The sequence below is a fragment of the Pelophylax lessonae genome (assembly GCF_965119305.1).
Source record: "Pelophylax lessonae genome assembly, chromosome: 3".
Lineage (NCBI taxonomy): Eukaryota > Metazoa > Chordata > Amphibia > Anura > Ranidae > Pelophylax > Pelophylax lessonae.
The window spans coordinates 111,246,487-111,260,255 of NC_138770.1; the positions used below are offsets into that span (position 1 = coordinate 111,246,487).

A 13,769-nucleotide genomic window follows, 5' to 3' on the forward strand; every position below is an offset into this window, starting at 1 on the left:
ATATGTTTATTATATTGTGTACAGTTGGGAAAAGGAGATAAGTCGGTAGCCATGTTTATTATACTGTATACAGTTGGGAAAAGCAGATAAGTCGGTAGCCATGTTTAATATACTGTATACAGTTGGGAAAAGCAGATAAGTCGGTAGCAATGTTTAATATAGTTTATTATATTATGTACAGTTGGGAAAAAGAGAAGTCAGTAGCCATGTTTATTATTACTGTGTACAGTTCGGAAGCACAGTAATATAACTTAAATGTAGGAGATAAGTCGGTAGCCATTTTTATTATACTGTGTATAGTACCACAGTTAATATAATTTATATGAAGGCGACAAGTCAGTAGCCATGTTTATTATAATGTACAGTTGGGAACCACAGTTAATATCATTTATATGGAGACAAGTCAGTAGCCATGTTTATTACACTGTATATATTTGGGAACCGCATTTAATATAATTTATATGAAGGAGACAAGTCAGTAGCCATGTTTATTATAATGTACAGTTGGGAATCATAGTTAATATCATTTATATGAAGATCACTCGATAGCCATGTTTATTATACTGTATATATTTGGGAACCGCATTTAATATAATTTATATGAAGGAGATAACTCGTGAGCACTACACATAACACAGTTTGCCAACCATCCCACTTCCGCCCGGCCCAGGGAAGGGGTCAGTCGCCAAGCTCTGACGTAATCAGCGTGCCGCCCTCGCGTTGCGTCCGCCTAGGAGCATTGGGGCGTGGCCTTCCTGAGTCTTGGTTGTACGTCAGCGGCGGAAAGAAGACATGGCGGTCGCGGCGGGGAGTTTTCTCCGTCTGCGGGTGTGTCGTGTGGAGGCCCGGGCCGAGGTGCCGGTGGTAAAGCTGTGGGGGAGTTTGGAGGACACCAAGGAGGAGCACAGCATTCAGCAGGCGGCCGTGTTTGAGGAGCAGAGTAGGCCTCAGGCGGGTGAGCTGTGCCTGGCGGAGGTGGGCGGACAGTGGCAACGCTGCAAGGTGTTACTACAGAGAGGAGCCGAGTGTCAGGTGTTCCTGCTGGAGAAGGGAACCATCGCCACAGTGAGTGCCAGCAGGTTGAGCAAGGCCCAGGCCTCCCTTTTTTTCCCATTGCCCCAGCTCCTTCTGGCCTGTGTTCTTAGAGGCCTGGTGCCCCCTACCGGCCAGAACTGGAACTACAGCTCTCTGAACTACTTCTGCTCCTTGCAAGGTCAGGTCATCACAGGTCAGGTGCAGGACCTCCTCCTCCCACAAGGACTTGTGCTGTTGGAAGTCAGCGAGATCGCCCAACAGGCCCTGTTGCATGGACTGGCCAAAGCAATTCCAGAAACATCATTCCTTGCCTTACTTGGCTGTAGCAGTGCAACACGTCACCTGCCATTATCTCCCATCAATGGTGCAGGGCAGGGAGGTCCCTGGCAAGCAGAAAGCATGGACTACCAGTACCTTTCACCTTCAGAGCACCTTCAGAGCGGCATGACAAAACAGGTGATGGTCACCCAAGTGTCAGACCCTCACATAATCTTCTGCCAGCTCCTTAGCATGGTGCAGGAATTCCATAGCCTTTCGGACTCCATCCAGCAGTTTTACACGGTACAATCTGGTCAAGCTTATCAGAACCCTTTGAAGCTAGGACAGCCATGTGCGTCCCATGGAGCTGACGGACGCTGGTACCGCTCACTGCTGCTGGAGGTTTTCCAGGAAAGCCAGCAGGCCACGGTCTTCCACGTAGACTGGGGGCGCAGAGAGCTCGTTCCTTTGACTTGCATGCGTACGCTGGCAGCGGAGTTCTTTCGGTTGCCAGTGATCACGTTTCGGTGTGCTTTGTACGGGATTTCGGATGGAGGAAAGCGCTGGGAACAGTCAGTGATCACTAAGCTGTGCTCTTTGCTACAGGGGAAGCAGATGAGCGCTACAATCCACTTCTTCAACTCCTATGAAAAGTTGTATGTGGTCACCTTGTTGGCTGCAGATGGGCTTAATCTTAACCACTATTTTGGCATGCAAGTTCAAAACCGAAGATTTGAATCCGACCCCTCTGTTATTCCCGGTTTTGCTCAGGCATCTCTTTGTTGTATGGAAGATGGAGAGAAAATGGTTACCCCAAAGTTACCCAAAGAAAATTTTTATGTCCCTACATTTTCCACTGTAGAACTAAAGACTGGCACTTTTTATGACGCCATGGTGGAGTTTGTTTTTGATCCTTCCAATTTTTATGTTAGAGCTAAAGAAGGCTCAGCAAAACACCATGAGATGGTGAATCTCATCACCCACGTGTATTCCAAGGCCTCCAAGTTAGAGGGCATCATAACCAAACCTAAGCCTGGTCAAATCTGCTGTGCTAAATTCAAAGACGGTACCTTCTATCGGGCTGAAGTCATTGCCGTGGAGAATAAGCTAGTCAAAGTTTACTTTTTGGACTACGGAAATGTTGAGTTGGTCGACTGGTATAATGTAAAAGAATTGCCTGTCGAATTTAAAGGACTGCCGGCATTGGCCAACAGGTGCTGCCTGGCTGACATCTACCCCTTGGGAGAGAGTTGGAGCCCAGAAGCAATCCTTGCCTTTAAAGTAGCAGTTGTTGATAAGCCACTTGTAATATATGTGATGGCCAAAGATCTTGATAAGTACACGGTAGAAGTCCTTGATGAAACCAGAGTAGAAGAAAAAAATATAGGGAAAGTATTGTCATCGGCAGGGCATGCAAAATACGAAGAGCTTGAAACCATTACTAATGTTCAAATGGGGGAAAGTGGAAATAAGACTTCCCCAGGTCAGCCTGTATCTAATTCAGGTTTAGCTGAGACAGAAGAGCAAGAGGCTACTGTAGAACTGTCAGATGACGAACAGATACACTATTCACCCTATGAAGTCCAGCTATTTGAACCTGGTGCAACTATTGAAGTGATTGTCTCCCATATAGAAAATCCTGGGTTGTTTTGGTGTCAAAATGCAGCGCAGGTCTCGGCTCTTAATAATTTGATGGATTCCATACAGATGTATTGTGTCTCTGCAGACCAAGCCCCTGAACCTGGTGCCAATGCTTGCTTTGCTAAAAGTCCACAAAACGGAACATGGTACAGAGGCTTCATTACAGAGATCTTAGCGAGTGAAACCAAATCCAGCAGCATAGAAGTGCTGTATGTAGACTACGGGATGACCGAGATGGTTCCTGCTGTAAATCTACGTGCAATGGAGAGTGGCTTTTTTAATGTAAAATCTCACGCTTTCAAGTGTAGTCTATACAACATGATTGCCCCGATGGGTAACAATCCTTTTTGTTGGGACAGTAAAGCCACCGCTGCTTTTCGTGATTTTGTCAAAAAAGCGTCTAAAGGGCGTGAGTTCCACTGCATGTTTTTTGCCACAGCTTTTGTAGATCAGGAACTTATTAATATAGTAGATCTGTACACCCCGTTTGAAAACGCTTGCGCTAAGTTGGCAAAGGGAGGATTTGCAACAAACCTTTTTCATAAGACCCTCGCTTCATCTGTGCGCCTTCAGTCATTTTACTATTCACTGCATGACATTAAAACGGGAAGTGAGGAAGAGGTTTCCATCACACATGTCAATCCTTCTTTGGAGTTTTACTGCCAAATTTCAAGGAATACAGGCACTCTTGCAAGGATTGCAGAAGCTATTACAAAAGCTTGCAAGAAACCTCAGCGCTTGAAACTGCCTAGATCTGTACCACTGTGTCTTGCAAAATTCACTGACCAACAGTGGTATCGTGGCTATATCTGCTCAGAGACTGATGGAACAGAGGTGTTTTTTGTAGATTATGGAAACACTGAAAAAGTTGCAGAAAATGATCTTCAACCCATTGTGCAAAGCGAACATGATCTGTTACTTTTACCAATGCAAGCAATTAAATGTTCCTTGCCTGATATTCCATTGATTCTTCCAGAAGAAGTTGTGACTTGGTTTGAAGACTTCGTTTGGGACAGAGCTTTGAGGGCACTAGTAGTTGCCAAGGAAGCTGATGGGAAGTTATTAGTGGAGCTTTATGATGGTAATGAACAAATTAATGCAACTCTCAAAAGCAAATTGGGATTAAATGTTCCTAAAAATGCACTAACATGCAAGCCAGCATTTGGTCCCAGCAGTCAGCCATCCTCAAAATTCAACCAACAAGAAACAAAAACTGTAAATGAAGAGAGAAAAACTTGTGAATCAATTCAAAGGCAGAGTTCACAGACTAGGGGGTCTAATGTTGTCAACACAGACAGAAGTACTGCACTGCCGAAACGAGACCGAAGCTATCCAGGGGCTCAAATTCCCTCTGAACAGCAGGCAGATAGATATAACAATGCAAAATATCAGGAGACCAGCTCACAAAAAAGAGACACCCCGCCTTTTCAGAGCAATTCGAAAAGAGCATTGTTCAAAGACAATCAGGACTGTAGTGTGAGAAGGAAAGAGACGACGAAATTCCAGAGTTCTCAAAGATACTCATACTATGATGATCCATCAAGTCAAAGCTGTAACTCAGATTTCGGTAAAGAGTTATATCCAAAATCAAATACATTTGCAAAGCCTTGTGGCAGCACACCAAAGCATCCTATAACAAATATAAGTGAAATTCCAAAGCACCCTATAACAAAGATAAGTGAAATTCCTACAAGACCTATCTCCCCAGGTGAAAAATTGTGCGTGTATGCTTCTCATGCAAAAACCATGTTTGACTTCTATGTACAGACTGCAGAAACTGGCTTACTGGACCAGATTTCAGATTTTTTAAACCGTAACAAGAGTACCTTTGAGGAGGTGTCTGAAAAGGATGTCAACATTGGAGATGTAGTTTGTGCTTTGTTTGATGGAGATAAATTGTACTACAGAGGAGTTGTGGAAAAGAAAACCACTTTAGGTTTAAATGTCCTGTACATAGACTATGGCAACACATCTGTGATTTCCAATTGCAAAATCTACAAACTTCCCCAGAAGCTGCGCTCCATTCCTGCTCAGAGTATTCATTGTTCTTTAAGTTCTACTAAAGGGGCACCTTCTGTCTCCAAAAGTCCAGAGATACTGGAGAAGTTTTTTGGACGCATATTTGACCAACAATTGGAGTGTGAGTTTGTAAAATTGGAAGGTGGTAAATGGGATGTAGTTCTTTATGATAAGAAAGGCTGTGTCAATGATTTAATAAAGCCAGTAGAAAAGAAGGGTAAAGCTGAATGTAAAACAAGACCAGAAGATGTGGCCGGCATTAAAATGTTTACCTGGAACTTGCCAAAAAGTGGAAAAACTGTAAAAGTCTTTGCAAGTGCTGTAGATGGCCCTGATTATTTCTGGTGCCAGTTAAGCACAACAGATTTTGATTCCCTAGCAAAACAAGTTCAGGAAGCTGGTGAAAAGTCTGTCAGAGATGACCATTTTATTGCAACTATTGAGGTTGGCAGCCCCTGCAATGTTATGTACAGCGAAGACAACAACTGGTATCGGGCTTTCATTTCCAAAATAGAGACTGATGTCACTACTGTAAGGTTTGTTGACTATGGAAACGTAGAAAATGTTGTTAAAGAGGAAATTCGACAGCTTCCCACCACCCTCGCCAGTCTTCCAGCCCAGGCTTTCCCATGCTGCCTTGCTGGATTTAATGTTTCTGCCGGTACATGGACTTCAGAGGGGTGTGATTATTTTTTTCAGCGTGCTACAGAAGACGTACTGGAGTTGATTGTTGAAGCTATACAAAGCAATGAAATGTGTAAAACTCCTCTGGCACTTGTAAGGCTGAAAAATAATGAAATGGACATTAATGAAGAAATGAAACGCTTCTGGCAAGTGGGCCAAAAAGAATCCTCAAACCTTGCAGATTCAGCATCTAGGAAACCAGACATGACTGAAGGAAACCAGACATTGGAGGAAAAGCAGCTTGACACCGAAAATCTAGACGGGCCTATTCCCAGTATGGAAGATGAAGCTGACAATAATATGGGTATGCTTTTGGCTTTCTCTTCATAATTTACCATAAAATTGTCCTATAAATTTCCATAATATTGTCCTATAAAGTTCTAAGGCCCCTTTCACACGGGCGGATCCGTTTTTACGGACTCCGCTTGCTCAGCAAGGATCGCTTTGCTGATCCCTGCTAAGCAAGTGGATGACAGGTCCGTCTCCGCTCACTGTGCAGAGAAGGACCTGTCAAAGTCCTGCTCTCCTCTATGGGAAGTATCGGATGAAAATGGGCAGTCTGTTTTTCATCTGATCTGACTTGCTAGAGGGATGGCCATACGTCTGTTTTCAGTGGTTTTGTCGGATCGGTCCGCTGACATCTGCCTCCTTAGAGGACAGTGGGTGGCCCGATCGGGTCCTCCTAAAAAACAGACCGGGGCCGTAGTTCCAAACTTTGTTCTCATATGTGTGTGTATAGGAAAGGTAATGGGACATTGGTTTTAAATATTTCCTACTCAGTCAAAATAAAACAAATTGCTCCATAAAAGTAGAACTTTTAAGGAAAAAAAATAGTGTCAGACAGGATTTATGATGCAGAAGAGGTGTTTTGGGGTTGATTTACTAAAACTAGAGTGCAAAATCTGCTGCAGCCGTGCATGGTAGCCAGTCAACTTTAACTTCAACTTGTTCAATAGAGCTTTACCAAAAAATACTGGAAACATATTGGTTTCTATGCAGAGCTGCACCAGATCTTGCACTCTCCCGTTTAAGAAACCCCTCTGTCCCTTCTGCATTAATGTTCCTTTACCTACCTGTATGCCCTATACCAGTGATGGCGAACCTTGGCACCCCAGATGTTTTGGAACTATATTTCCCATGATGCTCAACTACACTGCCCAGTGAATGAGCATCAATCATGGGAAATGTAGTTCCAAAACATCTGTGGTGCCAAGGTTCGCCATCACTGCCCTATACACTGAGCTGAGCATGCGCAGCTCAGTGGTCAATTGTGGTAATGCCGAGATGGATAAACTCTTGTGCATGCATGGAAGTGATGTAACCGCGTCCTGGCCAATGAAAATGGGTGAAGATGTCAGCAGCCGGCTTGGGGCTCTGAGACACTGCAGTGCTGGATAAGGGGAGTATAATTGCCCTTTAAGTCTGGTTCTCGTTGCTACCATTATGAAGCAAATTAAAAGATAGGACCTTTCTTTTATAGCAGCCAGGACAGTTTCTGGTGTCCATATATAACATTGAAAAAAAAAAAAAGGATTTCTAAAGTTTGATTTGCTATGCAATGCAAAGGGTTTTTCTTATTGTATTTTGTTTAATGCAGGGCTCGACAAACTCCAGGTGTCATGTTGTATTAGCGACCCAGCGCCTGGGCTGCACTGCATGAGGTGTCTTGTCCCCGTCCCGTGACACCCCCCTCCCACAGGTGCGCGTACTAAGATGCTGCGCCGGATGGTAATTGAGGCTGCGAATTTGCAGCCTTCTTGAGTGAGGCGCTTCTTTTGGGGAACTGGCGTCCTCTTGTGGTCACCGGGGGTGTGACAAGCAGTCCCTAACGGCGCTGAGTGCTTCCCCTGCCTGTTCTCACTACCTGCTAGGGATAGACCGATATGGTTTTTTTCGGGGCCAATACCGATATATTGGTCACAACGTATCGGTATCGGCCGATATTTTGTACATCTTATGTCAGGGTCTGAGACTAGTCTTCTCCTCCTCCAACCATTAGGTGGTGATGCTCATGTAAGGGTAAAATGATGTCACATAGCATAATTCCGTTTGCAAATGTTATTGAATATGCCAATCACATGTACAAAAGATATACAGTAAGCAATTCCACATTAGCAGATCTGCTGGCAGATCGGTATCTCTCACCCACTTGCCGTACGTGATACCCAGGTGATACCGATCTGTCCGGCACCCACTTGATACCGCTCCGTCTCCCACTCACCCACTTGCCGTGACACCCGGGTGATACCGCTCCGTCCGGCAGACGATCTCGGAGGTCACGCGGAGCGGTATCACCCGGGTGTAACGGCAAGTGGGTGAGAGACGGAGTGGTATCGGGTAAGTGGGAGAGCGCATGAGGGACGGAGCGGTATTGAGTGGATGCCGAACGGAGCGGTATCACCCGGGTATCACTCACGGCAAGTGGGTGATATATACCGATCTGCCAGCAGATCTGCTAATGTGGAATTGCTTATATCTTTTGTACAAATATGAGTGGCATATTCAATAAAATTTGTATACAGAATTATGCTATGTGACGTAATTTTACGCTTGCATGAGCAATATTTGGAATATTGGTAATATCGACCAGTTCCGGGCCGATACAGATATATCGGCAAAAGTGAATATCGGCCCTCCGATATTCAGCTTTGCCGATAATCGGTCGATTTCTACTACCCTCCTACTACCCGCCCATCTCCTTCCCAAGAAGAGAAGAGACTGAAGTTGTTGCAGGCTTCATCTGGTGCACTCTGCTTAATAAGTGGACCGGGAGTGTGGGGCGGTTGGTTGAAAGAGCCTCAGTTCTATTCACACCCTCACAAAAGATGGAAACAGTTTATACATTTTTTTTTTTTTTTCATTAAAGTTAAATTTGTATTCTTTATCTCCCTGCCATGCCACAGCCACACAGTGAAAGGCTCCTTTGACACGTGCTGTCTGATCAGGTCCGCCTGATTTCAGTTTTTCAGGTGGACCTGATCAGACTTTTCAGTCTCCTATGGAGACGTGGATGTCCGCTGACAACCACCGCCATCCGACCTTGTCTGCCAAAAACAGACGGGTGGTGGACCTATTTTACATCCGTCCGGTGGATCGAATCAGATGGCATCGGATGGAAATGGACAGGCAGTCCATTTCCATCCGATTGCCCCATAGAGGAGAGCAGGACTGTCAGTGTCATCCGCCTGCTCAGCTGGGATTAGCAGAGAAATCCCTGCTGAGCATGCAGATTCCACTTAGCGGCGGTGCCCATATGAAAGGGGCCTAAGGTGGCATGAGTTACTGGATCACCTATCGCCCCCACCTTGCTGCGCTGTCCTTCCCTATTGAGCCACTGCCCATCACACCATCAAGCCAAGTACACACGGGCCGAATGCCGGGCAACATAAGCTGGTTCAATAAAAACTGGCCGCCATCCGGCACGTGTGTATGGCAGCTGGTCCGACAGAAGCCGGCCATTCGGCAAGCGTGAAAAAAAAAAACTGGCTCCTAACTTTTTTAGCTGCCTCTTACATTCCAAGGAAATTTGTCCAGCCCTGGCTTAATGCATCTACCTTATTGGTTTTCGGTTTTAGGCTTGGTTCACACTAATGTGATGCAGAAAACATCGCAAATCCTGTGCGTTTCCCGCACTGCATTGAAATTACACGGTGTCCATGCGACCTGCTGCGGGTGTCCATATTAAGACACCCCGAAACACCTTGAAAAACGCAGTGTGATTTCCAGAGTTTGATCGCACGGGTTTGATGCGGTTCTGGCCCAGCAAAAAAAAATAAAGGGGTCATGCATCATTTTGGTGCGGATGAGATGCAATTTAAGCAATACAAAATGAATGACTCAAATCCCACAGCACAGACATGGCATGTAATTTGCACAGGATTGCAGTGCTTTTTCTGTGCGAGTCGCATGCAATGTCCCGCACCACACAAGTGTGAACCCAGGCTCAAATAGGACGACCTGTGCCCTAGGATAACATTTACGTGGTACAGGCAAAGGTCCTTCCATTATGCAGTCCCATAGTGAGTTAGCCCACCCTGTGCAGCTATAAAAGCTTCAACTCTTCTGGGAAGGCTGTCCACAAGGATTAGGAGTAGTGTGTCTATGGGAATGTTTGACCATTCATCCAGATGCGCATTTGTGAGGTCAGGCACTGATGTTGGATGAGAAGGCCTGGCTTGCAGTCTGTGCTCTAATTCATCCCAAAGGTTTTCTATTGGGTTGAGGTCAGGGCTCTGCGGTCAGTTAAGTTCCTCCACCCCAAACTCGCTTATCCATGTCTTTATGGACCTTGCTTTGTGCACTGGTCCAAATAATTTGGTGAAGGGGGGATTATGGTGTGGGATTGTTTTTCAGGGGTTGGGCTTGGCCCCTTAGTTCCAGTGAAGGGAACTCTTAAGGCACCAGCATACCAAGACATTTTGGGCAATTTCATGCTCCCAACTTTGTGGGTACAGTTTGGGGATGGCCCTTCCTGTTCCAACATGACTGCACACCCAGTGCACAAAGCAAGGTCCATAAAGACCTGGATGAGTGAGTTTGGGGTGGAGGAACTTGACTGGCCTGCACAAAGTCCTGACCGCAGATGGATAGAACACCTTTGCGATGAATTAGAGTGGAGACTGCGAGCCAGGCCTTCCTGTCCAACATCAGTGGCTGACCTCGCAAATGCGCTTCTGGAAGAATGGTCAAACATTCCCATAGACGCACTCCTAATCCTTGTGGACAGCCTTCCCAGAAGAGTTGAAGCTGTTATAGGTGCAAAGGGAGGGCCAACTCAATATTGAACCCCATGGACTAAGATTGGGATGCCATTAAAGTTAATGTGCGTGTAAAGGCAGGCGTCCCAATACTTTTGACAATATAGTGTATATTTTAAAATTGCTCAGTCCTGATGTACTGATGGCCGATCTCATGTCTTAAGATCCTTTTTGGAAAATAGACAGTCTTGAGGTATTTAGCAACAGGCATGGCGAGCTTTTTGAAGTTGTAATTTTTGAAGTTCTGTCATAATTATTTGGAAAATATATATATATATTTCTCCCCCTCCCCACACCTTATTTTTTATTCTTTTAAACATCGTCATTAGCGCAGTGCAGCCTCATGATATGACTGGTGTGGCAGTGATCAGGGACACTGGTAATAGCGTTTTAAAAAATAAAATACCAATATTGTGTAATAGAGGAAGATGTGCTGAAAATAGAACCCATAAACAAGAAAGATCTAGTTGACCATCATAAAGACTCTGGTACTGTATTATTTTTAATACATTTTAACTGGGAAATATTTTTTTTTTTTTTAATCAGGCTAGATTTAAAAAGTAAGTTTGCTTATTTTGAAGGGGAGAGCATCCTAGAGTACATTAAGGTGGCCTGATCGTGAGATGAGAAAAAGGTTTTTAGATGAATTTTGCATGTTTTGTGGCGGGCATTCCTAAGTGATTTTTATTTTTTTATTTTTTTTTTTACAGCAGCACTGGACACATGTCATGCAGTACCAACTGTTGAATTGCAGACTAGACCAAAGAATGTTGCTGTCATTAAATCTTTCACCTGGAATTTGCCACAATCTGGAGAAGCTGTAAAGGTGTTTGCAAGTTCTGTAGACAGCCCTGATTATTTTTGGTGTCAGTTAACAACATCAGATTTTGATTCCCTAGCAAAAGAGGTTCAGGAAGCTGGTGAAAAGTCTGTCAGAGATGACCATTTTATTGCAACTATTGAGGTTGGCAGCCCCTGCAATGTTATGTACAGCGAAGACAACAACTGGTATCGGGCTCTTGTTTCCAAAATGGAGACCGATGTTGCTACTGTAAGGTTTGTTGACTATGGAAACGTGGAAAATGTTGTTAAAGATGCAATTCGACAGCTTCCTTCCACCATCGCTGGTGTTCCGACCCAGGCTTTCCCATGCTGCCTTGCTGGATTTAATGTTTCTGCCGGTACATGGACTTCAGAGGGGTGTGAATATTTCTTTCAGCGTGCTACAGAAGACGTACTGGAGTTGATTGTTGAAGCTATACAAAGCAATGAAATGTGTAAAACTCCTCTGGCACTTGTAAGGCTGAAAAATAATGAAATGGACATTAATGAAGAAATGAAACGCTTCTGGCAAGTGGGCCAAAAAGAATCCTCAAACCTTGCAGATTCAGCATCTAGGAAACAAGATCTGTCTAAAGAAAACCAGACATTGGAGGAAATACAGCTTGATGCTGAAGATTTGGACTGTCCTATCCCCAATATGGAAGATGAAGCTGACCATAATATGGGTATGCTTTGGCTTTTTCTTTTTAACTGACCATGATGTGTTTTTTTTTTTTATTTTTTTTTGTCTGTGTATATAAAAGGAAGTAAAGACACTGGGACATTGGTTTTAAACTAAACTCCAAGAATTCAGTCACTTTATAAAATGCTGGCATTCTAGTGGTCAGTTGTTCTAAATTTTAGTTTTTTTTTTTTTAACCTGACATCTCTCAATTCAGTGATGTTCCCACTGGCAGCTCTGTTCTTTCTAGATTTTCCTAGGCTTCACTATGAGTCCATTTCTGTCAGTGAAATCCTGTGAGGGGGGGAGCGGAGACCAGGGTGTTGGGTGTCTATGGATGCACACAGCCTGGTTTGAGGGCATGGGTGCCCCCATAGCACAGGGCTTGCTATGCGGGCAGCTGGAAGAGCAGATAAGCAGAGGACAACCAAAGAAAGAGAGGACTGCTCTGGGCAAAATTGTTGCACAGAGAAAGTACAGTGCATTTACATTTTTTCAGTTTTATGTTGCAGCCTGATACTAAAGTTGTTTAAATGTATTATTTTTCTCATTAATCTACACCAGCTATGTCCTAACTATATCCCTTCAGCTGTTCAGGAACTGCAATTCCCACCATGCCTAGTTATGTCTCTGAATGTCAGAGATTTACAATGCCTCATGGGAATTGTAGTTCCTGAACAGTTGGAGGGCCATAGTTTGGACATCGCTGATCTACACCCAGTATCCCATAATGACAAATTTTAAAACAGATTTTTAAAATTGTCTGTGAATTTTTAAAAAAAGAAAGTGAACTTTCTCTTTTGTTCATTGACGTACATCTTCTTGACCATAGGGTTATACTGCCCCCTACAGGAGTAGGACACTAGGCAGATGAAAAGCTTGAATACTCCTATGGGGCAGTCCCTGGGGGTATACACCCCACTTCCTGCTAGAAGTATTCAGTTTTTTTCTGCCTAGTCAGGAGTAAGGACCTAGTAGCGTGCTGGGATCTTTGATCCTGGCAATTTGTTTCTTTTTTACATGGAGTTTTTCCTCTTTTTATTATTTTGTTCCTGTGAGAGCTACAATTAAGTGCTGGACTGGGCTACGAACTGGATAATATAGTTCCTTAGGGTCCCCCCAGTCCGTCTAGCGAGCGCGTGCAGACTGCATCTCCACGCTAGGTTGTCCGCGACATAGCCCCACTGGACGGGGGCTGGCCTGCGAGTTAAACGTCTTGCGAGGGCGCATACAAACTGACTCTTTCCCTTAACCCTCTCCGGTCTCCCAGCTCCTGCTGCTGAAATACACCCCCAAAGCATGATGCTGCTACTGCCTTGATTCACTGTTGGACTGTATTGGGCAGGTGAGTGCTTCCTGGTTTCCTCCAGACATAACGTTTAAAATTGAGGCCAAACAGTTCAATCTTGGTTTCATTAGACCAGAGAATCTTGTTCCTCACAGGCTGAGAGTCCTTCAGGGGCTTTTTTGCAAACTCCAAGCAGGCTTTCATGTGCCTTGTACTGATGATAGGCTTCCATCTAGCCCCTCTGCCATAAAGCCCAGATCGGTGAAAGGCTGCAGTGATAGTTGTCCTTCTGAAACTTTGTGTCATCTCCACACAGGACCTCTGGAGCTCAGTCAGAATGACCGTCGAGTTCTTGGTCCACCTCTGTTATTAAGGCTCTTCTCCCCTGATTGCTCAGTTTGGCTGGGCAACCAGCTCTTGCAAGAGGCTTGGTTGTGCCAAACTTTCATTTCAGACTTGTGGAGGCCATTGTGCTCTTGGGTACCTTCAGTGTAGCAGAACCTTTCTGTAGCCTTCCCATAATCCTGCCTCTGAGCTCTGCAAGTTCCTTTGACCTCATTATTTTTGCTCTGATACAGTATGC

At 44.6% G+C, this 13,769-nt stretch overlaps 1 protein-coding gene across 1 annotated transcript in view; it reads left to right on the forward strand.

Moving 5' to 3' along the window:
* Positions 1–792: 792 nt before the first annotated feature.
* The window catches only part of TDRD6 (tudor domain containing 6), a gene marked incomplete at both ends in the record, with an annotated part of 144,079 nt that continues 131,102 nt past the window's right edge, over positions 793–13,769 (forward strand). Inside the window, 2 exons of the mRNA XM_082250791.1 lie at positions 793–5,941; positions 11,108–11,902. Coding sequence (XP_082106917.1) covers positions 793–5,941; positions 11,108–11,902 — 5,944 coding nt within the window. The remainder of the gene's footprint in view (positions 5,942–11,107; positions 11,903–13,769) is intronic.